The sequence below is a fragment of the Papio anubis genome, chromosome 6 (genome assembly GCF_008728515.1).
Source record: "Papio anubis isolate 15944 chromosome 6, Panubis1.0, whole genome shotgun sequence".
In the NCBI taxonomy this organism is placed as follows: domain Eukaryota; kingdom Metazoa; phylum Chordata; class Mammalia; order Primates; family Cercopithecidae; genus Papio; species Papio anubis.
This window is the reverse complement of record NC_044981.1, coordinates 68,321,985-68,348,681: the sequence shown is the minus strand read 5'-3', so window position 1 is coordinate 68,348,681 and position 26,697 is coordinate 68,321,985. Positions and strand designations below refer to the sequence as shown.

Here is a 26,697-nt window from a genome sequence, read left to right as displayed (position 1 = left end):
AATAATTTCGATAATGTTGAAAGTATTGTTTCATTGTCTTCTAATTTTTGGGTTACTAATGAGAAATCCAATGTCATCCTTATTTTTGATCCTTTGGCTCTGTCCTGCTCAGAAAGCATTTAGGATCCCCTTTTTGTAAGTTTTCTGATATTTCACTATGATAATCTTGGTGTGAAGTTTTTGGTTCACAGTGCTGGGTACTTGGTGAGTTCTTCTACTGTGGCCACTCCCGTCCTCCTGTTCTGGAGAATCATAATGTCGTATTTCATTGATAAAATCCTCCTCTTAGTTTCCATGCACTTGAGCTGAGATATCTGTATCAGCGGGATATTGGAACGCCTGGATGGGCCCTTCATGTTTCTTATCGTTTTTGCTTTATTTTCAATCATTTTTTATTCTTTCAGGGAAAATTTCACAACTTTATCTTACCTTCTGTTTTTTTTTTTTTTTCCTGCCTTCATGTTTTTCACATCTAAGATTTTTTTTTTTTTTTTCTGATTCTGTTCTTATTTATTTATTAAACAAATGTGGTCTCACTATATTGTCCAGGCTGATCTTGAACTCAAGTGATCCTCCCACCTTGGCCTCTCAAAATGCTGGGATTATAGGTATGAGTCACCACACCTTGCACTGTTTTTATTTATGACTGGAGCACTAAAAAGATGTAAAATCTCTATATAAGTGGCCTGAGCTTAATGACTAGTGGCTTCGTTTTAGGGTAATTGGGTGGAGGCTAAGTCATTTTACTGGGGGAAGCCAAAGTTTCAATGCAAATTATGTATTTTTCTTTTGGATCAGTTGGCATCAAAGCAACATTTTCTAATCTATCCCTACCAGCCTTTATTTCACAAACTTTTACTTAATTCCCTGTTTCTGTTTCTAATAAAGCATCTTGGTTCCACAAAAATCTAGTCCAATCTCTCCAGAAGTAAACCTCTAACATGAAACTTTTGAAGAATTTTTAAGTGTTAAATCCCAAGGCATCCCATACATCCTCATACATTTATGAGGATGTAAATGCTGCTTTTTGAAAGGGGCAATGGATTCAGATTCAGACAGCAGGGATTTGAGTCCTAGCTCTTCCTAGGCTTGTCTTGAGGATCAAGTGACATAATGTATTAGAAGCACCCTGCAAACTAAAAAGCACTTCATGAGTCTTAAGCATTATTAATAAAAGTTGTGACATTTGGGCAGGTATTCAAAACATTACTGAGAGCTAATTTCTTTTTCCAGACTGCTCCAGCTTGAAATGAAAAGTAAATTTAAATGAATCATGGAAAGATATTGACACAGCTAAATTTGCTGCAAGCTTCTGGGGTTTTAAATTTTTTCCTAAAACGCTGAAATGTTGGTTAATTTAGTTCTCTCACCAACCAAATGATGAAGTAATTTGGGCATCTCAGTTGTACTTTTTAGAAGATAGTGACTCTGGCCTAAAATAAATGAGATGCTTTTGGGCTTGATGGTTTATGTGTTCAGTAAACCAAGTCAGGTTTATTGGGTAAGAAAGTGAATGGATGGGTAAATGAAGTTTGCTTTTCAATCTACTGCATCCTGAAATATAAATTTCTACAATATATAATCAAGGCTTAAAGCCTTGAATTCTGTCTAAAGACTATAACAAGGAAGAACAATGAACAAATTTAATAATTATATTATTATTTCTATGTCTAATAAATACATTAATTGCATTTAAATGAAGGAGCAATTGCTTTTAAAATTAGTAGATTCTACTTTGATTAATGAAACTATGATTAGATTTTAAAAGTACTCTTGAATGCTTCAAGCCTTCCATTTTGCATTATTTTTGTTAAGAACAACATATAAGTTGGAGTTTTAAGTAAAATAAAAACTCATGATTTTACTTCATTGTTACCTGCACTTGTACAAGTTCAATTACTGATTACAATATGTATTACATAACCCAGTTCCATAAAATAAAATTCTAGGCCTCTAAGTAAAACTGTTCAATTAGCCTCTCCCCCACAGGGTTACCTGTGAGGGAGGTCTTGCCTCATTTTGACTGTAGACATATAAATGCCTCTGCTCCAATGATTTGCTGTAGAAATAGCAATTTATTTTCAAGTTCAATTGGAAATTGTTCTTGCACAGTCTAGTAGTCAATAATGATAAGTTAGATCAGGAGATTTCCTACAGTTATTCTCTATATTTCTCTTGTACAGTATGGTAGTCGATAGCCACTTGTAGCTATTGAACACTTGAGAAGTGGCTAGTACCATTGGCAAACTTGGTTTTTAATTTTAATTAATTTAAATGTAAAAAGCTACATGTAGCTAGTGGTGACTGTATCGAGCAGCACAGCTTTGTATCATCACAACTGATATGTGCATGAGAAATTCCTCAAAGAAAAACAAAACAGCTGATAGTCCAAGAGGTTTTATTGTGTCGAATGTATTATTGGTTCCATATGTAGACAGAGCTTGGTGCTCAGATGGATGGAAGGAACCTATGCAATAACTTCTGCACTCACAGGTTGGAAAACATTGTTCTAGAGTGAAGGGAAATTAAAGGATAAGAACAGTAAAGAGAAAAACTTATTAGAAGTATTGGAACATGTGTAACCAGTTAAGGAGTGCTAAAGGATGAAAGGCTATGAATTCTGGACCTTGGGGTATCTTGCGTGTGTCCTAAAGTGTGTGACTCCTCTTTTCATTCTGCTGATTATTGTTTGGCATCAGATCTTAAACTCCAACTTCATATGGGTCTCTTTGTTTAAGAAAATAGAGTTCACTTTCTCTTTAGTGCCCTTTTAAAACCTGTAAAGAATATGTAAAAAAAAATTGTAAAAAATAATGTAAAAAAATAGAGATTCTCAGTGATTTGCATTGGAAGTCATGCCCGATGGTCTACTTTCTTGTCAACAGTTGCAGAATAGCTTGATTTAAAAATTAATACCCTCGTTTAATGATGAGATATGAACAGATCTCCTTCATGATATAACTGGGCCATACTGCCCCCTCCTTTCTCCAGCTCCATTTCTGTGGGAGGCCCTGCATGTATCACAGCCACAGATAAACACTAAAGGTATGGGGTGCGGTGGTTATCTCCCACTAACCCACCCACCCAAAGGTACAATCTAAATTAAAACAGTGTGCTTGTGGCTGGGTGTGGTGGCTCATGTCTGTAATCCCAGCACTTTGGGAGGCCGAGGCAGGCAGATCACGAGGTTAAGAGATCGAGGCCATCCTGACTAACACGGTGAAACTCTGTCTCTACTAAAAATACAAAAAATTAGCCAAGCACGGTGGCGGGCGCCTGTAGTTCCAGCTACTTGGGAGGCTGAGGCAGGAGAATGGCGTGAATCCAGGAGCTTGCAGTGAGCTGAGATCGCGCCACTGCACTCCAGCCTGGGCGACAGAGCGAGACTCTTCTCAAAAAACAAAACAAAACAAACAAAAAACAAAACAAAACGAAACAAAAAACAGTGTGCCTGTTACTGCAGCGTTAAGGCAAGTTTCCTAGGGCCTTGGAGCACCACTTCAAGCCCCTCCAGTTTAGAAATTTGGTAGCTTCCAGTTCCCTAGCAGGAAGGGAGAAACTTTAGATTGTAGAATTATTTTGTCCATGACTAAATGTCAACTCTACATTATGAATCTAACAAAAACTATATTCTGTAATTCTTAACCTGGATCTAGGATGGAAAATATATGGATGGTGAAAGGAGAAGCATTCCTTTTAGTGCTGAAGCTAATCCTGAGTTACTGAAAAGAAAATGAAATGCTGAATAACAGCCTATGTATTAGGAGCTAGCTTCAAATTATATACTTATTGTTTAATATTCTCAAACACCGATGTATTCCATAGTTCCATCAGCTCTCAAAATAGGATAACTGTTTCCACTAACTGCCCTAGATGGCACTAAAAGCAATTTCAAAGGTATTAAACCTTGACATTCTAAACAAATATGTTGTTCTTTAAAACAGCAACATACATCTGGCTGGAGAAAGTAATTGTAATGCCCTGTTCTGCTCCATCACTTAATGATCAATTATGTTTCATCAAGTAATTCATAAGACATATTAGATAATTCCAGGAGCAACACAACTGCTAACCTTTGCATGGCCTTGCTGACATGGTTACTTAGTCTAAACAATACATGGATCGTTTGCTAAAAATACATATGTTTCAGTTTGGGAGAGGAGAAACACCTGTCCAAATCCAAGACTGTACATTAAGTTCTGACTTCATTTTTTTTTTTTAAAAGGAACAAAGCAGTAGTTCTATCAAGCAATGAAGCACAGAGATCGGAAAACGACCCATCAAGCACTATGGACATAGATGTTGCCATCTACCTATTACATTGACATTTACCTGAATGAGGTTGGCAGCTGGGTTCCTTCTTTTCTCAAAGTGTTTCTGGCGGTGTTGTTCTTGTACTTTTAATGCAAAACCTGAGCCAAGAATGCCCTGGAACAAAATACAAAAATGGCACTCAAAAATTTCAAAAGCACTGTTAAATAATACAAATATTAAAAAGTCACTAAAATGAGTCTGAGAGAAGACAAATGGTATGTAACCTGTCCATAAACATGTTACATATTAAAATAAGCAGTATTTCTCTCCATTATAATACCATCAGCCAACGGCAAATTGTTGGGCAATATTGCCAGGAGATACAACTTCTGTTCTTTAGTAAATCAATTAGGCATTGTCATTTATTATCTTTTGTGGTATAGCATAGGCACCATGATTATAAATAAAATCACAATATTTGTGTGTGTGTGTGTGTGTGTGGCCTTCTCTGTGACACTTCTTTTTGCCTAAGTTAGAGCGAATGGTCTCATCCAGTGATGGAATGTAGAGAACATGAATTTCAGCTTGGGACAGAGCTGGATTTTAAATCTAGGGGAGTTCAAGTCTCACTGCTGTGAACATGGGAATACTTCTAGCACTTTGATGAGACTCTGAAAGTTAGATTCTCTATCCATGAAATGGAGGAGAGAGGACTGCATAAAATCTATCCCAGCTGTAGTTCTTTACAATGTTGTAACTCTAAACCTACTAAAAGAAAAGTAAAATGGAGGGTGGGGATACTCAGTTTTGAAGATATACAGTAGAAGATTTTCTATTTTGCCCATTTGTACAGTAAAGACTAGAACGTAGATCATTGCAAAGCACATTCCCATTTTAATTCACACTTTCACCATTCCTTGCCTTTTTTATTTTGGTTCACCTATTCCGTTTTTGGGATTAGTAAGATTAGTATTCCCTTCTAGGTTTACATTAGTTTTTGGCCACTTTGCTTTCCTTCTGCTTATCATCTTCATCTGCCAAAATTCTGGTTCTTTGATGTCCCCCACTCTTTCCAATTTGCTCTGGTCTACTAACATTTGTGAAAACAAGATGCTTTGTCTCAGCCTTGGGTTGGCTTTTGGAGCTTGCTAAATTCAGTCTCTGGGCTTTGTCTTTAACTCTTGAGTTTATTGGCATGGGACTGGGAACTCTGCTGCCTTCAAGTCTGTGGATTTTACTTGCTAGCTATAAATTATTAGCTTTTTATTAAACTTCAAGCAGTCTAACCCTTAGGTTAGAGATGGACATTTTATAAGCACTAAGTCAGTATTTGCCACAGGTAAGGAATGGTTGTTTTTCTTTTCTTTTTATTTTTAGAGTAGTTCAAAGATGGTTCAAAGATGCTATAGGCTGCCTAGAGAGGTGGTGGGTTTTTCATCTCTAGAAGGTGTTAAGTCTCAGCTGAATAACAACTTGGCTGAGATATATCTGAGCTCTAGATAGCCTTTAACCTTCCTTCTTATCTTGAGATTCCACAATTCTGAGTACATCTGTGACAATAAACAGACAATAAGTAATGCAATCATGTTTAAAATACGCATTGGTCTAATAATACTATTTGCTATTCATGAGCAATGATCTACTCCATTATTAATTAGTACAAATGACTGTACTATGAAATTAGAAGTTACATCATAGGTTCTGTTTTCCATCTCTCTTTTTCAGTGACTGTCTTACACTAAGATCTCTATCTCTTACAGGTTGTGATTGTACAAACTAAACTTTATAGAAACCTGGTCTCTGTGATCTGGTTTATAGATTTAAACAATGTTTCCTTCCTTTTGGGGGTTATAAAAATGCCCCTCCATTTCTAAATCCAGAACAACTTAAGTCATTAGTAACTTCCAGTTTTTTTCTGCTGTTTAAGATCATTTAGGAAAGATTTCTTTACTTTCCCTTTAATACTACTTTTCATAAAGTGTAGACATGTTAGGAATATGAAATACCAAACTTTCTAGCATCTATTTATAACATGTATTATATATACATGCATTTATGTGCATATATGTGTATAATTCGCTTGTATGGAGCATAATTCAGATTTTGCACATGTTGAATTAACAGCACTAGCTACCATTTTGAGCACTTATGATGTGGATATGAGGTTTGGAGTTTAATCCCCTTTGGAAAATAAAGACAGGCACTACATAGCACAAAGTTATCATCTGCCAAACAATTAAAAATGTACTGAAAATCACATTGGCATTGCTCGGAAATATATATTGGTGAATGGCAAATGTTTGCTACATATCTCTTGTGCCAGATTGTACATTATAGCATTTATTAAACCAGGTCTGGGTCTGCTTATTGTCTCATCATGGCTCCTTTCCAATTTTTTTCCACATCTCTCTTAGTACACAGCGTGGTGCACCTAAATAGAAGTCTGTGAAAATAAAGTCTATTGTATATGTATATACACACATAAAACATGGCTTAAGCTTTGAACATGTGTCATGCCTTCAAATATTGACACCAATAGATGTAAATTCTTAGAAATTGAATTTTGTTTTAATTCATTTTCTAAGACAACAAGACTCAATTTTTAGGTTTTAAGATTTAACACTTTGCTGAGAACTGCTACATAAACAACAACTAGAGAGGAAATATGTTTCGGTAAACATTTAAAATATTCAACCTTCATTATCTTCCAGATTAAATGAACCTAATTTGTAACCCACAATCAGCAAATAGGCTATGCTGAAAGATACCCAATGCGCTTTTGTTTTGTTTTTGAGACGGAGTCTCGCTCTGTCGCCCAGGCTGGAGTGCAGTGGCGTGATCTCTGTTCACTGCAAGCTCCGCCTCCCGGGTTTACACCATTCTCCTGCCTCAGCCTCCCAAGTAGCTGTGACTACAGGCACTCACCACCACGCCCGGCTAATTTTTTGTATTTTTTAATAGAGACGGAGTTTCACCGTGTTAGCCAGGATGGTCTCGATCTCCTGACCTTGTGATCCGCCCACCTCGGCCTCCCGAAGTACTGGGATTACAGGCATGAGCCACTGTGCCTGGCAAGATATCCTATTTTTTTAAACTGTTGTTAACATTTTATTAAATGCAATAATTACATTTAATTAATATTGTTAATGATTACAATGGCCAATATTTTTAATTGAATGGTTAATATCTTGAGTCAAACAGAGTTCTTGCACTGAATTTACTAGCTGGATGTCTCAAGGAATTCAGTCTCTATAAAACTCAATTTCTTCATCAATGAAAATACTCTTAGCAGGAATATCTAGCAGAAGACAAGGAAGAACCCTAAAGAGGAGAAAGACCTGCCTATCAGGGTAACACAAGGGAGCTGGGGCTTCTTTTGTGAGCACATTAGCCCAGAGATGGAGTGGGCACCAGGGGAAGTGACCCTACAGTGAAGCTTTGGAAGGGTAGCTTGTATGACTCTGTGATGTGCAGGACAGCCCTTCTACATTGAGGGTAAGATGGAGAAAGGCTCATTTCTTTCTTGGTTCTCAGGCGTCCTGGGTGGGAGGAACCCTACATAGGGGCAGCCTCTAGCTTTCTCAGCAAAATGTCAATGTATCTTCCTAAATTTCAATCAGACAACACTATTGGTTGGCAGGTACACAGGATATAATCAAATCTCTGGCCACTTCGTTTTTTTCTGAAGGTATATATGGACCATTTAGTCTTTCATTTAATAAATAAGGACTCAGAAAATATTGTGAGGTTTCAGCAAAAGATCCATAGTAGAGGTTACTTTTCTTGGCATTGTTAAGAAATGTTCTTTTCAGTGAAAGCAAAATTTTCAGATTTCCAACATGTATTAATTTAATTTGCATATAAAAATTTTATACTTACTTTACTGGAAACATTTCCAAGAATGACTACTTAGTCTCTGTCCTTTAACTTAACCTAGCGACATATTTAACCTCCCTGTGATAGTTCAGAGTTTCATTATGGGAACTGCCTTTTTGCTGTGCTGAGTGCAGCCCACTTCCAGAGGTGTGTTGACTGCAACACTAATTGGTCCTAGATCTTTACACATTTTGTTTTACTTTTTTATTTTATTTTATTTTTACTGACCACCTTAAGGACAGGATACACATTTTGAACATTGATGTCTGCTTGCTATTCACAGATTTCCTTTTCCCTCCTTTGCTGTTAGTCTTTCACCATTTCTTTCTGTTGCAGTGTCTGTTCTATCAGCTTCCTCTATATTTGTTGTTTATAATCTTCAAAGAATTATGAAAACATAAGGTGAGTTTATCAGAATTTTCTCTGAATGAAGACTAGGTTATGAATTAGATCTCAAGTGGCTCTCTTATGAAGGAAGACAGAACATAGACTGCTGTCTATTTCAACAGCCCAGAGGTTGCCTACCTCCTAGTTCATAGTTTTTCACTGAATCATAGAGGTTGCTATACATGTGGCCTCAGGATAAATATAAACACAAAAGCTGCAATTATTTTGTGCCGTTATAATGGGAAAAAACCCAAGACTGTTGTATTGTTTTTAAAGGTATTTTCCTGTAGGGAATCTGATTATTGAGTGAATCTCTTCTCTGTTCTGAATTGTTGAGATTGCCAGATGAAGTTGCCTTGGATATGTAAGAGTTTTTTTTGATTCTCCTTGATTTCATTATTTTGTTCCAGGAAACATGTATTTCTAGATTCACACAGGCAAAGGAAAGTAACATTTATTGAGAGTTCTCTTCATGACAAGAACTTGACTTATATTATTACATCGATCTGCACAAAATTTCTCTGGGCTCAATAATTCTTCCTCCATTCTATTAAAAAATAAACTTATTCAGGGTCACTGTTCAGGCTGAATTGTGTCCTTCCAAAATTCATATGTTGAAGTCCTAATCCCCATGACCTCAGAATGTGACCTTGTTTGAAAATAGGTCCTTACAGAAGTAATCAAGTTAAAACGAGGTCATTAGGATGGACCCTAATCCAATATGACTGGTGGTGTTCTAGGAAGTAGAAATTTGGACACAGATGACATGAAGACACAGGAAGAAGAGCCATCTATAAGCCAAGAAAAGAGGCCTGGAACAGATCTTTCTCTCATGGCTCTCGTGGCTTCTCAATGCTTTGATTTTGGATGTTCAGCCTTGGGAACTGTGAGACAATACATTTCTATCGTTTAAGCCACCTAGTCTGTGGTACTTGTTAAGGCAGCCCTAGTAAACTAAAGCAGTCACATAGTTAGTACATGACAAAGATGTATTCAAACTGAGTTCTAGTACCCAAGCATATGCATGGCCTTTTCAGTCTCTTTTCTGTGCTTTTGAGTGTTCTGGGGCAGAACCATCTGGTGAATCTCGAGTTGGGCACTGGTGGGACAAGGGTGTCCTCTGCTCTCATTAATAAGCAGAAGAGAAGCTCTATGAGCTAAAAGAGTTTTGGAGAGGTGCTCTGGGGTCTCTGGTTGGCACAGCTTGAGCTGTGTCTGGAGCAAGACTGGAGCTATTTTCCTTAAGCACTCTTGCTGCCACTGCCTTAACCCTCCTTTTTGTTGGCTCCCCCTTCCCCACCCCAGGTGGAGTGAACGAAAGCAAGAACTTGGAAATGGGAACAAACTGTAATATTTTGAACAGCTGCCTTTAAAGACACAAGAGAATAAAATGATCAGAAAGGCAGGCTTCATTCACTAAGGAGAAAATAATCAGAAGCTCGGGGGCAGATAAATGTGCCCTTTATTCTGATAAGATACAGAAACTGCTCATTAAAAAAATCAATGATGATGACACAGTGAATAAATCATCTGACATGTTTAACACCCTTTAAGGTCGTATGCGTTTCACTCAAATGGATCTGAAGAGAAAAATACTCCACTGTGCACATCCATCTCTTAAGTAGCACACACTATAAACCAAATTGGAAGGATCAGTTTTAAAAGAAGATAGCTTTAAATCTTTGCAAATATTTTAAATGTCTTAGTAGCATGTTGCCTAAAAAGTGAACCATCAGAGTTATTATTTGGTCACAAAGTATGAGCCTATATTAAATAAAGTCTCAGGTTAAGTGTCTCCAAGGAAAGACTATATTTTATAAATTGTCCAGATAATTTAGAAAAGTCAACATTATATCAGAAAAATTATATTTGTAAATGATATAGATGTGTTCCCAAGCATACCAATTTGTGAGAGCTCACTCTAATAAGTCTCTAAGACCTAATTTAAACTGCTTTATTGGTGCAAAGATACTCACGGCAGGAAGTGCAAAGAAAGAAATGCCAAGGAGTGCAAAGCCTGCAGAAAGCAATCTTCCCAGCCAAGTTAGGGGAGTTTTGTCTCCATAGCCAATAGTTGTCAATGTAATCTAGAAACAAAATAAATAGAACGTGCAGCTTAAGTACTTGAGAGGAAAGTTAGGACCTATGAACAGGAGGCAAGCAACGTTTCCACTAAATCATTATTCAACAAATCTTGTTGGTGCTTTTTATTACTGTGCTTTAATTTTCCATGACGCATGACAGAACTTCTCTTTGTTTAAGGAAAAGAATAACCTACATACTTGTTCCTCCCTTATAACACAGTTTTCTGTCTTTTCTAAGTGTATTCAAAGAAAGGTTATTTAAGTAAGTGGATAACCATCAGTGATTCAGAAATGATAGCACCATGGATTTAGTACCGGATCAGTACATAGAATAATAATTTATGTTAATTTAGGCAGTCCCTTCATTACCTTGGCAGGCATTTCCTGAAGGTCTGGTGTGTGCAAGGTATGTGTTAAGATTTGTAGTGGAACAAAAATGAGGGCATAGTTCTTGTCCTAAGATATTTATGGCCTAATAAGAGAAACATGCCACACATGAATAATTAAAATACACATAGAATGAGAGAGGTATTATAATGGAGGTACAAATAACCTGCTATGGGAATTGAAGGAAGAGATTAGTTATTATAAGCTTGAGGTGTTGAGGGAGCTTTACTAGGGAGATGTCATCACACCTGGGCTTTGAAAGAGGGGTAACATTTTGAGAAGCAGAAATGGTAAAGAAGGTGATCTAGGGAGGGTGAAAGAGGTGGCTAGCTGCAGAGCAGTGAGAACACATAGAGTAGATTCTGAAAAGTACAAGTTGTTCAGCTGGACTGGGGCATGGTGGATTTAGAAAGGATTAGTGACTTCTTTAATTTATTTTATTAATATTTTATAGACAACAGTGTACAGGTCTTTCAGCTCTTTGGTTAAATTTATTCCTAAGTATTTTAATCTTTGTAGCTACTGTAAGTGGGATTGTTCTCTTGATTTCTTTTTTGGAAAGTTTGTTGTTAGTGTATAGAAATGCTAGTGATTTTTGTGGTGTTGATTTTGTATCCTGCAACCGTACGGAATTTATTAGTTCTAGCAGCTTTTTTTCTGGAATCTTTAGGGTTTTCTATATATAAGATTATGTTGTCAGCAAACAGCAACAATTTCCTTTCTTCCTTTCTTATTTGGATGTCTTTTATTTCTTTCTCTTGTCTAACTGCTCTGGGAAGGACTTCCACTACTATATCGCATAGACGTGGCAAAAGTGGGCATCCTTGTTTTTTTAAAATCAAACAAATAATTTATTAATAATTTTTAATTTTTGTGGGTACATAGTAGGTATATGTATTTATGAGTTATATGGGATATTTTGATACAGGCATGCTATATGTAATAATGATATCAGGGTGAATGAGGTATCCATCACCTCAAGCCTTTATCCTTTGTGTTACAAATAATCCAGTTATACTCTTAATTATTTTAAAATGTACAACTAAATTATTATTGACTATAGTCACACTGTTGTACTTTCAAATACTAGATGTTATTCCCTCTTTCAGTTTTTTTTTTTTTTTTGTATCCATTAGCCATCTCTGCTTCCCTCCCTGCTCACTCTCTCCACTACCCTTCTCATACTCTGGTAACCATCATTCCACTCTCTATCTCTGTGAGTTCAACTGTTAATTTTTAGCTTCCACAAATAAATTAGACCGTGTGAAGTTTGTCTTTCTGTGCCTGGCTTATTTCACTTAACAAAATGAGCTCCACTTGCATACACTTGCTACAAATGACAGGTTCTCGTTCTTTTTAATGGTTGAATAGTACTCCATTGTGTATATATGCCACATTTTCTTTCTCTGTCTGTCGATGGATGCTTGGGTTACTTCCAAATCTTGGCCATTGTGAATAGTGCTGCAATAAACATGAGAGTGCAGATGTCTCTTTGATATACTGATTTCCTTTCTTTTGGCTATGTACCTAGCAGTGGGATTGCTGGATCATATGGTAGCTCTATTTTTAGCTTTATGAGAAACCTCCAAGCTCTTCTCCATAGTGGCTAATTTATACTAATTTACATTCCCGCCAACAGTGTACAATGGTTCCTTTTTCTCCACATCCTTGCCAGCATTTGATATTGCCTGTCTTTTGGATAAAAGCCATTTTTACTGGAGTGAGATGATATATCATTGCAGTTTGATTTGCATATCTCTGATGAGTAATTATATTGAGCACCTCTTCATATACCTGTTTGTGGTTTGTAATGTCGTCTTTTGAGAAATATCTATTTAGATTTTTTTTGCCCATTTTAAAATTGTATTGTTTTATTTTTTCCTATACAGTCGTTAGAGCTCCTTATATATTCTGGTTATTAATCCTTTGTCAGATGGATAATTTGCAAATATTTCACCCCATTCTGTGGGTTGTCTCTTCATTTTTTTGATTGTTTCCTTTGCTGTGCAGAAGCTTTTTCATGTGATGTGATCCCATTTGTTCATTTTTGCCTTGGTTGCCTGTGCTTGTGGGATATTACTCAAGAAATCCTTGCCCTGGAGAATTTCCCTCATGTTTTCTTGTAGTAGTTTCATAGTTTGAGGTCTTAGATTTAAGTCTTTAATCCCATTTTGATTTGATTTTTTTCCATATGGCAAGGGATAGGGGTCTAATTTCATTCTTCTGCATTTGGATATCCAGTTTTTCCAGCACCTTTTATTGAAGACACTGTCCTTTCCTCATTGCATGTTCTTGGTACTTTTGTAAAAAATGAGTTCACTGTGGATGTATGGATTTATTTCTGGTTTCTCTCTTCTGTTCCATTGGTCTATATGTGTTTTTATGCCAGTATCATTTTGTTTAGGTTACTATATCTCTGTAGTATAATTTGAAGTCAGCTAATGTAGTTTCTCCAGTTTTTCTCTTTTTGCTTAGGATAGCTTTGGCTATTCTGGGTATTTTCTGATTCCATATACATTTTAGAACTGTTTTTTCTATTTATGTGATGAATGTCATTGGTATTTTTGATAGGAATTGCTCTGAATTTGTAGATTGCTTTGAGAAATATGGACATTTTAACAATAATGATTATTCTAATCAATGAACATGAAATATCTTTCCATTTTTTGTATGCTCTTTAATATCTTTCATCAGTGTTTTATAGTTTTCTTTGTAGAGATCTTTCACGTCTTTGGTTAATTCCTAGGTATTTAATTTTATATGTAGCTATTGTAAATGGGATTATTTTCTCAATTTCTTTTTCAGATTATTTGCAGTTGGCATATTGAAATGCTACTGATTTTTGTATTTGATTTTGTATTCTGCAACTTGACTGAATTTGTTTATCAGTTCTAATAGCTTTTTGATGGGAACTTTAGGTTTTTCCAAATATAAGATCATATCATCTGCAAACCAGGATAACTTGACTTCTTCCTTCCCAATTTGGATGCTCTTTATTTCTCTCTTCTCTAATTGCTCTAGCTAGGACTTTCAGTACTATGTTGAATAGCAGTGGTGAAAATGAGCATCTTTGTTGTGTTCTAAATATAGGAGGAAACATCCTTGCATCCCTTGGATAAATCTCACTTGGTCATGATGGATGATCTTTTTAATGTGTTGTTGATTTCGGTTTGCTAGTATTTTGTCGAGGATTTTTGCATCAATGTTCATGAGGGATGGTGACCTGTAGTTTTCTTTTTTAAATGTATTTTTGTCTGGTTTTGGTATTAGGGTAACACTGGCCTCGTAGAATAAGTTTAGAAGTATTGGTTCCTCCTCTGCTTTTTGGAGCAGTTTGAGCAGGATTGGTATTAGTTCTTCTTTCGTTGTTTGGTAGAATTCAACAGTAAAGCCATCAGGTCCCGGGTTTTTCTTTGCTGGGAGAATTTTTATTATGGCTTCAATCTCATTATTTGTTATTGGTTTGTTCAGGTTTTGGATTTCTTCATGGTTCAATGTTGGTAGGTTGTATGTATATGGGAATTTATCCATTTCTTCTAAGTTTTCCCATTTATTGGTATATAGTTTGTCACAGTAGCCTCTCATGATCCTTTGAATTTCTGTAGTATCAGTTTTAATGTCTCCTTTTTCATCTCTGATTTTATTTATTTGGGTCTTCTCTTTTTTTTCTTAGTCTGGCTAAGTTTGCCATTTTTGTTTATCTTTTCAAAAAACAACTTTTTGTTTTGTTTATCTTTTTTTTTTTTTTCTTTTTAAACGGAGTCTCACTCTGTCGTCCAGGCTGGAGTGCAATAGCACAATCTCGGCTCACTGCAAGCTCTGCCTCCCAGGTTCACGCCATTCTCTTTTTTTTTTTTTTTTTTTTTTTTTTTTGAGACGGAGTCTCGCTCTGTCGCCCGGGCTGGAGTGCAGTGGCCGGATCTCAGCTCACTGCAAGCTCCGCCTCCCGGGTTCACGCCATTCTCCGGCCTCAGCCTCCCGAGTAGCTGGGACTACAGACGCCCGCCACCTCGCCCGGCTAGTTTTTTGTATTTCTTAATAGAGACGGGGTTTCACCATGTTAGCCAGGATGGTCTCGATCTCCTGACCTCGTGATCCGCCCGTCTCGGCCTCCCAAAGTGCTGGGATTACAGGCTTGAGCCACCGCGCCCGGCCGGTTCACGCCATTCTCGTGCTTCAGCTTCCTGAGTAGCTGGGACTACAGGTGCCCACCACCACACCCAGCTATTTTTTTGTATTTTTTTTTTTTAGCAAAGACAGGGTTTCACCATGTTAGCCAGGATGGTCTCAATCTTCTGACCTCGTGATCTGCCCATCTCGGCCTCCCAAAGTGCTGGGATTACAGGTGTGAGCCACTGTGCCTGGCCTTGTTTATCTTTCATATTTTCTTTGTTTCAATTTCATTTATTTCTGCTCTGATTTTTATTTCCTTTCTCCTATTAACTTTGGGTTTGATTTGCTCTTGTAGGTTGCATAATAGGTTGTTTATCTGAAGGTTTTCTTCTTTTTTGGTGTAAGCACTTATAGTTATAAACTTCCCTTTTAGTACTTCTTTTGCTGTATCCCATTGGTCTTGATAGGTTGTGCTTCCATTATCATTTGTTTCAAGAAATTTTTCAGTTTGCTTCTTAATCTCTTCATTAACCCATTGGTCATTCAGGAGCATATTGTTTCATTTACATGGGTTTGTATAGTTTCCAAATTTTCTCTTGCTACTGATTTTTAGTTTCATTCAATTGTGATCAGAGAAGATACTTGATATTATTTCAATTTTCTGAATGTCTTAAGACTTGTTTTGTGGCCTAACATATGGCCTATCCTGATCTATACTTGAGAATAATCCATGTGCTTAGGAGAAGTGTGTGGAGTATTCTGCAGCTGTTGGATGAAATGTTCTATAAATATTTATTACGTCCATTTGGTCTATCGGGCAGATTAAGTTTGATGTTTCTTTGTTGATTTTCTGTCTGGATGATCTGTCCAATGCTGAAAGTTGGGTGTTGATGTTTCCAGCTATTATTGTCTTGGGATATGTCTCTCTCAAGCTCTAATAATATTTGCTTTGTATATCTGGGTGCTCCAGTGTTGGGTGCATATATATTTATAGTTGTTATATCCTCTTGCTGAATTGATTCCTTTATCATTATATAATGACTTTCCTTGTCTCTTTTGATAGCTTTTGTCTTGAAACCTAGTCTGTCTGATATAAGTGTAGCTACTCTTGCTCTTTTTTGGTTTCCATTTGCATGGGATATCTTTTTTTATCCTTTTATTTTCAGTCTTTGTGTGTCTTTATAGACGAAGTATGTTTCTTGTAGTCAACAGATCATTGGGTCTTGCTTTTTAAAATTTAATTTTAATCCATTGAATCCATTCAATTCTGCATCTTTTGATTGGAGAGTTTAATCCATTTATATTCAGTGTTATTATGGATAAGTAAAGACTTACTCCTGCCATTTTGTTATTTGTTTTCTAGTTGTTTTGTGGTCTTCTCTTCCTTCTTTCTTTCCTTCTTGTCTTCCTTTCAGTGAAAGTGATTTTCTCTGGTTGTATGATTTAGTTTGTTGCTTTTTATTTTTTTTGCGTATCCATTGTATGCTTTTTAATTTTAGGTTACTATGAGGCTTGCAAATAATATCTTATAACCCATTATTTTAAACTGATGACAACTTAACTCTGATTGCATAAACAAATAAGCAAAAAGAAAATTAATGAAAATGCTACATTTTAACTTTGTCATCCCACTTTTAAACTTTTTGTTGTTTCTACTTTATCTTATTATACTGTGTATATCTTGAAAAGTTGTTGTAGTTATTATTTTTGATAAGTTCATCTTTTTGTCTTTCTACTTAAAATATAAGTAATTAGCACAATTATAGTGCTATAATTTTCTGTTTTTCTGTGTACTTACTATTACCAGTGAGTTTTCTACCTTCAGATGGTTTCTTATTGCTCCTTAATGCCTTTTTTCTTTCAAACAAAAGAAATCCCTTTAGCATTTCTTGTAGGACAGTTCTGGTGTTGATGAAAGGCCTCAGTTTTTGTTTGTCTGGGAAAGTCTTTATTTCTCCTTTATGAAGGCTATTTTTGCCAGATACATTATTCTAGGATAAAATATATTTTCCCTTCAGCACTTTAAATATGCCATGCCACTCTTTCCTGGCCTGTAAGGTTTCCACTGAAAAGTCTGCTGCCAGATGTATTGGAACTCCATTGTATGTTATTTATTTCTCTTCTTTTGCTGATTTTAAAATGTTTTCTTTATCCTTGATCTTTGCAAGTTTATTAGTAAATGCTTTGAGGTTAAATCTGTTTGGTACTCTATAGCCTTCTTTTACTTGAATATTGCTATCTTTCTCTAGGTTTGGGAAGTTCTGTTATTATCCCTTTGAACACACTTTCTCTCTCTCTCTCTCTCTCTCTCTCTACCTACTCTTTAAGGTCAATAACTTAGATTTGCCCCTTTGAAGCTATTTTATGGATATTTTGGGCATTTCCTTCTTTTTTATTCTTTTTTCCTTTGTCTCTGCTGACCACGTATTTTCAAATAGCCTGTCTTCATGCTCACTAGTTCTTTCTTCTGCTTGATCAATTCTGCTATTAAGGGACTCTGATGATTCTTCAGTATGTCAGTTGCATTTTTGACCTCCAGATTTTCTGCTTGATTCTTTTTAATTATTTCAATTTATTTGTTAAATGTATTTGATAAAATTCTGAATTCTTTCTTTGTGTTATGTTGAGTGTCTTTGAATGCTCTCAGCACAGCTATATTGGATTCTCTGTCTGAAAGGTCACACATCTCTGTCTCTATAGGATTGGTCCCTGGTGCCTTATTTAGTTTGTTTAATGAGGTCATGTTTTCCTGGATGATCTTGAAGTTGTGGTGTTTGTCAGTGTCTGGGCATTGAAGAGTTAGGTATTTATTGTAGTCTTTGTAATCTGGGCTTGTTTGTAGCCATCCTCCTTGGAAAGGCTTTCCTGGCATTTGAAGGGATTTCAGTATTATGATCTAAGTTTTTGGTAACTGCAGCCTTTTCTGCATTAAGGGGTGCCCCAAGCCCAGTAATGCTATGGTTCTTATAGACTTGTAGAGGCATCACCTTGGTGGTCTTGAATGAGATCTGAAAGAATTCTCTGGATTACTGGGCAGAGACTCTTGTTCTCTTCCTTTACATTCTCCCAAACAAATGGAGTCTCTCTTTCTCTGTGCTGAGGTGCCTGGAGCTTGGTGAGGGTTGACACAAGCAGCCTTGTGGCCACCATCACTATTAGACCGGAGGCCAGCACAGCACTGGATCTTGCTCAAGTGGGCATCCTTATTTTGTTCTGGATCTTAGAGGAAAGAATTTCCATTTTTCACTGTGGAGTATAATGTTAGCTGTTGGCTTATAATATATGGTTTTTATTGTGTTGAGGTACATTCCTTCTGTACCTAATTTGTTGAGGATTTTTATTATGAAATAAAATTTGGTCAAATGATGTTTCTGCATCTAATGAGATGATCTGCAATAAACCAGGCACAGAAAGGTAAATACTGCATGTTTTCACTTACATGTGGAATCTGAAACAATGAAACCCATGGTAGAAGAGGGTAGTATGCTGGTTACCAGAGGCTGGGCGTTGGGGGAATGGGGAGATGATGGTCAAAGGACACAAAGCCTCAGTTAGACAGGAACAATATGTGTATGTGTATGTGTGTATATATATGTATATATATGTAATATATATATGAGATCTATTGTACAGTGTGGTGAATACAGTTAGTAATAAGTGTATTGTGCATTTCGAAATTACTAAGACTAAATTTCAAATGTTCTTACCACAATTTTTTTTTTGAGACTGACTCACTCTGTCACCCAGACTGGAGTGCAGTAGCACGATCTCAGCTTACCGCAACCTCCGCCTCGCAGGTTCAAGTGATTCTCCTGTTTCAGCCTCTTGAGTAGCTAGGATTACAGGCATGCACCATCACACCCAGCTAATTTTTTGTATTTTTAGTAGAGACGGGGTTTCACCATGTTGGCCAGGCTGATCTAAAACTCTTGACCTCAAATGATCCCCCTGCCTTGGCCTCCCAAAATGCTGGGATTATAGGAGTGAGTCACTGCACCCAGCCACACCACAAAAATTGATATGTATTTGAGGTGGTGGATATGTTAATTAGCATGATGTAATGATTCCACATTGTATTCATAAATCATAGCATCACTTTCTACCCCATAAACATATAACTATAATTTCTCAATTTACAATGAAAGAAAAGTAAAGGATTAGTAAAGAGAAGGTTAACTAGATATGCTAAAGCTAGGCCAGGGAATGTCTTTGAATATCATGTCTCTCCTATCATCAAACTGCTTCAGGGGTCCCCCAAATCTCTTAGAACAAAGTCCCAGCTTCTCTCCATGACCTGCAGGGTTCTTCATGATTGACCTCAGCTAACTTCTCAGACATGGTCTTCTACCATGCTCTCTCTCATTCTGCTTCTTCCTCTTCTGCCTTGCTATTCATCAATTCATCAGCACACCAAGCTCTTTTTTTTTTTTTTTTTTTCCTCAGGATCTTTGCCCTTGCTTCTCTCTTTCTGAATTTCTCTTACTTCCAGGTCTGAATTCAGGTACCTGCTGAAATGTCAGCTCCACAGAAAACCATCCCAGATCACCTAATTTAAGCCACTTCCTGAGACTGGCTTAGTCTCCCAGCCTACATCTTTCTGCCATCCTGGAAGCCTCCTGTCCTTGAACATTGGACTCCAAGTTCTTCAGTTTTGGGACTCTTGGATCTTTGACCACAGACTGAAGGCTGCACTGTTGGCTTCCCTACTTTTAGGGTTTTGGGACTCAGATTGGCTTCCTTGCTCCTCAGCTTGCAGACGACCTATTGTGGGACCTCACCTTGTGATTATATGAGGAAACTTGGATTCAAATAATTTAAACAATTTGCTTATCAGTATACAACTATAACTTGCCCACTAGTGTGTCCTATTACAAAGTCTGCCTTTAAAACGAAAATAGAGAGGACCCACAGACCCCCTGATGGAAGCAGATTGCTCCTGAGGGAGCTGGGAGACACCCTAAATACTGTGCTAGTATCCATGGCTGAGAGATCCACAGACAGTTCACATCACAGGACTCTGTGCAGACAACCCCCAGTACCAACCCGGAGTCTGGAAGACTAGATCCACAAGACAGATAACAATCACTACAGCTCAGCTCTCAGAAAGCCACATCCATAGGAATAGGGGGAGAGAACTACATCAAGAGAACACCCTGTGGGACAAAAGAATCTGAACAACAGCCTTCAGTCCTAGACCTTCCCTCTGACAGAGCCTACCCAAATGACAAGGAACTGGAAACCAAAACTGGTAATATGACAAAACAAAGTTCTTTATAACTCCCAAAAAAATCACACTAACTCACCAGCAATGGACCCAAACCAAGAAGAAATTCCTGATTTGCCTGAAAAAGAATTCAAGAGGTTAATTATTAAGCTAATCAGGGAGACACCAGAGACATGGGAAGCGCAATTTAAGGAAATCCAAAAAATGATACAAGAAGTGAAGGGAGAAATATTCAAGGAAATAGATAGCATAAATAAAAAACAATAAAAACTTCAGGAAACAATGGACACACTTATAGAAATGCAAAATGCTCTGGAAAGTCTCAGCAATAGCATTGAACAAGTAGAAGAAAGAAATTCAGAGGTCTAAGACAAGGTCTTTTAGTTAACCCACTCCACAAAGACAAAGAAAAAAGAATAAGAAAATACGAACACAGCCTCCAAGAAGTCTGGGATTAGGATAGATGACCAAAGCTAAGAATAATCGGTGTTCTTGAGGAAGAAGAGAAATCTAAAAGTTTGGAAAACTTATTTCAGGGAATAACAGAGGAAAACTTCCCCAGCATTGCTAGAGAGCTAGACATCCAAATACAAGAAGCACAAAGAACACCTGGGAAATTCATCGCAAAAAGATCGTCACCTAGGCACATTGTCATTAGGTAATCTAAAGTTAAGACGAAAGAAAGAATTTTAAGAGCAGTGAGACAAAAGTACCAGGTAACCTACAAATAAAAACCTATTAGATTAACAGCAGATTTCTCAGCAGAAACCCTAGAAGCTAGAAGGGATTGGGGCCCTATCTTCGACCTCATCAAACAAAACAATTACCAGCCAAGAATTTTGTATTCAGCAAAACTATGCTTCATATATGAAGGAAAGACACAGTCTTTTTCAGACAAACAAATTCTGAGAGAATTCACCACTACCAAGCCACCACTGCAAGAACTGCTAAAAGGAGCTCTAAATCTTGAAACAAATCCTGGAAACACATCAAAACAGAACCTCTTTAAAGCATAAATCTCACAGGACCTATAAAACAAAAATACAATTTAAAAAACAAAAACAAAAACAAAAAAACCAAGGTATACAGGCAACAAATAGCATAATGAATGGAATGGTACCTCACATCTCAATACTCATGTTGAATGTAAATGGCTTAAATATTCCACTTAAAAGATATAGAATTGTAGAATGGATAAGAATTCACCAACCAAATACCTGCTGCCTTCAAGAGACTCACCTAACACATAAGGAATCGCACAAACTTAAGGTAAATGGGTGGAAAAAGACATTTTTGGAATATGGACACCAAAAGTAAGTGGGAGTAGCTATTCTCATAACAGACAAAACAAACTTAAAAGCAACAGCAGTTAAAAAAGACAAAGAGAGGGCCGGGCGCGGTGGCTCAAGCCTATAATCCCAGCACTTTGGGAGGCCGAGACGGGCGGATCACGAGGTCAGGAGATCGAGACCATCCTGGCTAACACGGTGAAACCCCGTCTCTACTAAAAATTACAAAAAACTAGCCGGGCGAGGTGGCGGGTGCCTGTAGTCCCAGCTACTCGGGAGGCTGAGGCAGGAGAATGGCATGAACTCGGGAGGCGGAGCTTGCAGTGAGCCGAGATCCAGCCACTGCACTCCAGCCTGGGTGACAGAGCAAGACTCCGTCTCAAAAAAAAAAAAAAAAAAAAAAAAGACAAAGAGAGCATTATATAATGATAAAAGGCTTAGTCCAACAGGAAAATATCACAATCCTAAACATATATGCACCTAACACTGGAGCTATCAAATTTATAAAATAATTACTAATAGACCTCAGAAATGAGACAGGCGGCAACACAATAATAGTGGGAGACTTCAGTACTCCACTGACAGCACTAGACAGGTAATCAAGACTGAAGGTCAACAAAGAAACAATGGATTTAAACTATACCTTGGAACAAATAGACTTAACAGATATATACAGAACATTCCATCCAACAACCACAGAATATACATTCTCTTCAACAGTGCATGGAACTTTCTTGAAGACAGACCATATGATAGGCCACAAAATGAGCCTCAATAAATTTAAGAAAATTCAAATTATATCAAGCACTCTGTCAGACCACAGTGGAATAAAACTGAAAATCAACTCCAAAATGAACCTTCAAAACCACTCAAATACATGGAAATTAAATAACCTGCTCTTGAATGATCATTGGGTCAAAAATCAAATCAAGATGGAAATTAAAAAATTCTTTGAACTGAATGGCAACAGTGACACAACATATCAAAATCTCTGGGACACAGCAAAGGCGATGCTAAAAGGAAAGTTTACAGCCATAAATGCCTACATCAAAAAGTCTGAAAGAGCACAAACAGACAATCTAAGGTCACACTTCAAGGAACTAGAGAAACAAGAACAAACCAAACCCAAACCCAGCAGAAGAAAGGAAATAACCATGATCAGAGCAGAACTAAATGAATTTGAAACAAACAAACAAAATACAAAAGATAAGTGAAACAAAAAGCTGGTTATTTGAAAAGATGAATAAAATTGATAGAACGCTAGCAAGATTAACCATGAAAAGAAGAGAGAAAATCCAAATTAGCTCAAGAAGAAATGAAATAGGAGATATTACAACTGACACCACATAAATACACAAGATAATTCAAGGCTACTATGAATACCATTACACACATAAACTGGAAAATCTAGAAGAGATGGATAAATTTCTGGAAAAATACAACCCTCCTAGTTTAAATCAGGGAGAATTAGATACCTTGAACAGACCAATAACAAGCAAAGAGATTGAAATGGTAGTTAAAAAATTACCAAAAAAAAAAAAAAAAAAAAAAAGTCTAGGACCAGATGGATTCACAGCATAATTCTACTAGACATTCAAAGAAGAATTGGTACCAGTCCTATTGACACTATTCCACAAGATAAAGAGGGAACCCTCCCTAATTCATTCTATGAAGCCAGTATCACCCTCATACCAAAACCAGGAAAGGACATAATCAAAAAAGAACACTGCAGACCAATATTCCTGATGAACATAGATACTAAAATCATTAACAAACTAGTAGCTAACTGAATCTAACAATGTATCAAAAAGATAATCCACCATGATCAAATGGGTTTCATACCAGGGATGCAGGGATAGTTTAACATATGCAAGTCAATAAATGTGATACAGCACATAAACAGAATTAAGAATCAAAATCACATGATCATCTCAATAGATGCAGAAAAAGCATTCGACAAAATCTAGCATCCCTTTATCATTAAAACTCTCAACAAAACTGGTACGCAAAGGACATCTATGACAATAAAATGTCATAATGTAACAATGTAATAAAAGTAATAAAAGTCATCTATGACAAACCTATAGCCAACATAATACAGAATGGGGAAAAGTTGAAAGTATTCCCTCTGAGAACTGGAACAAGATAAGGATGCCCGCTCTCATCACTCCTCTTCAGCATAATACTGGAAGTCCTTGCCAGAGCAATCAGACAAGAGGAAGAAATAAAGGGCATCCAAATCATGAAAGAGGAAGTCAAACGGTTGCTGTTTGCTGATGATATGAACGTTTACCTAGAAAACCCTAAAGACTCCTCCAGAAAGCTCTTAGAACTCATAAAAGAATTCAGCAAACTTTCTGGATACAAAATTCATGTGCACAAATCATTACCTCTTCTATACACCGACAGTGACCAAACTGAGAATCAAATCAAGAACTCAATCCCTTTGACAATAGCTGCAAAAACAACAAAACAAAACAAAACAAACAAAAAAAATCCACAAAACTCAGGAATATACCTAACCAAGGAAGTGACATACCTCTAAAAGGAAAACTACAAAACACTGCTGAAAGAAATCATAGATGACACAAACAAATGGAAACACATCCAATGCTCATGGATGGGTAGAATCAATATTGTAAAAATGACCATACTTCCAAAAGCAATCTACAAATTCAATGCAATTTCCATCAAAATACTACCATCATTCTTCACAGAATTAGAAAAAACAATGATAAAATTCATATGGAACCAGAAAAGAGCCCACATAGCCAAAGCAGGACTAAGCCAAAACAAACAAACAAAAATAAACAAAACAACCAACCAACCAAACAACAACAACAACAAAAACAAAAAAACCCAACCAAATCAGGAGGCATCACATTACCTGATTTCAAACTACAAGGCCATAGTCACCAAGACAGCATGGTACTGGTATAAAAATAGGCACAGAGACCAATGGAACAGAATAGAGAATCCGGAAATAAACCCAAGTACTTACAGCCAACTGATCTTCGACAAGCAAACAAAAACATAAAATGGGGAAAGGACACCCTTTTCTTTTTCTTTTTTTTGAAACTGAATTTTATTTTTTTTAACTATACTTTAAGTTCCGGGGTACATGTGCACAAAGTGCAGGTTTGTTACATAGGTATACATTTGCCATGTTGGTTTGCTGCACCCATCAACTTGTCATTTACATTAGGTATTTCTCCTAATGCTATCCCTCCCCCAGCCCCCTACCCCCCAACAGGCCCTGGTGTGTGATGTTTCCCTCCCGTGTCCATGTGTTCTCATTGTTCAACTCCCACTTACGAGTGAGAAAATGTGGTGTTTGATTTTTGTCTTCTTGTGTTACTTTGCTGAGAATGATGTTTTCCAGTTTCATCCATGTCCCTGCAAAGGACATGAACTTATCCTTTTTTATGGCTGCATAGTATTCCTTGGTGCATATGTGCCACATTTTCTTTATCCAGTCTATCATTGATGGGCATTTGGGTTGGTTCCAAGACTTTACTATTGTGAACAGTGCTGCAATAACACATACATGTGCATGTGTCTTTATAGTAGAATGATTTATAATCCTTTGGGTATATACCCAGTAATGGGATTGCTGGGTCAAATGGTATTTCTAGTTCTAGATCCTTGAGGAGTTGCCACACCATCTTCCACAATGGTTGAACTAATTTACACTCCAACCAACTGTGTAAAAGTGTTCCTGTTTCTCCACATCTTCTCCAGCATCTGTTGTTTCCTGACTCTTTAATGATCGACATTCTAACTGGCTTTAGATGGTATCTCATTGTGGTTTTGATTTGCATTTCTCTGATGACCAGTGACGATGAGCATTTTTTCATAATTTTGTTGGCTGTATAAATGTCTTCTTTTGAGAAGTGAAGGACACCCTTTTCAACAAATGGTGCTGGGATAATTGGTTAGCCACATGTAGGAGAATTAAACTAGATCCTCATCTCTCACCATATACAAGAATCAATTGCAGGTGGATTAGGACTTAAATATAAAGCCTGAAACTATAACAACTCTAGAAGATAACATTGGAGAAACTCTTCTATACATTGAGTAAGGCAAGGATTTCAACACTAAGAATCCAAAAGCAAATGCAATAAAAACAAAGATAAATTGCTGGTACTTAATTAAGCTAAAGAGCTTTTGCATGGCAAAAGAAACAGTCAGCAGAGTAAACAGACAACTTACAGAGTGGGAGAAAATCTTCACAATCTATACATTTGACAAAGGATGAATATCCAGAATCTACAATGAACTCAAACAAATCAACAAGAACAAACAATTCCATCAAAAAGTGGGCTAAGGACATGAATAGCCAATTCTCAAAAAATGATATACGAATGACCAAGACACATGAAAAAATGCTCAACATCACTAATGATCAGGGAAATGCAAATCAAAACCACTATGTGATACCACCTTAGTCCTGCAAAAATGGCCATAATAAAAAAGTGGAAAAACGGTAGATGTTGGTGGAGATGCGGTGAACAGGGAACACATCTACACTGCTGGTGGGAATGTAAACTAGCACAACCACTATAGAAAACAGTGTGGAGATTCCTTAAAGAACTAAAAGTAGAACTACCATTTGATCCAGCAATCTCACTATTGAGTATCTACCCAGAGGAAAAGAAGTCATTATATGAAAAAGACACTTGCACATTCATGTTTATAGCAGCACAATTCACAACTGCAAAAACATGTAACCAACCCAAATGCCCATCAATCAATGAGTGGATAAAGAAACTGTATAAATATATATATTTATACACACATGATGGAATACTACTCAGTCATAAAGAGGAATGAATTAATGGCATTTGCAGCCACCTGGATGAGATTGGAGACTATTATTCTAAGCAAAGTAACTCAGGAATGGAAAACCAAACATCCTATGTTCTCACTCATAGGTGGAAACTAAGCTATGAGGATGCAAAGGCATAAGAATGTCACAATGAACTTTGGAGACTCAGGGTGAAAGGATGAGAAGGAGGCGAGGGATAAAAGACTACCAATAGGGTGCAGTGTATACTGCTTGGGTGATGGGTGCACCAAA

The 26,697-nt window shown here is 36.9% G+C and overlaps 1 protein-coding gene across 6 annotated transcripts in view; it reads right to left on the bottom strand.

Moving 5' to 3' along the window:
* Positions 1 to 26,697, bottom strand: part of KCNQ5 (potassium voltage-gated channel subfamily Q member 5) — a 564,981-nt gene that overhangs the window by 86,998 nt on the left and 451,286 nt on the right. For 5 of the 6 annotated variants that reach the window (XM_017958019.3, XM_017958018.3, XM_017958020.3 and 2 more), the window contains exons 6-7: positions 10,494 to 10,604; positions 4,333 to 4,428 (exon numbers count right to left, since the gene is read on the bottom strand). In XM_017958019.3, coding sequence (XP_017813508.2) covers positions 4,333 to 4,428; positions 10,494 to 10,604 — 207 coding nt within the window. The remainder of the gene's footprint in view (positions 1 to 4,332; positions 4,429 to 10,493; positions 10,605 to 26,697) is intronic. The other variant, XM_021936800.2, reaches the window with a different exon arrangement.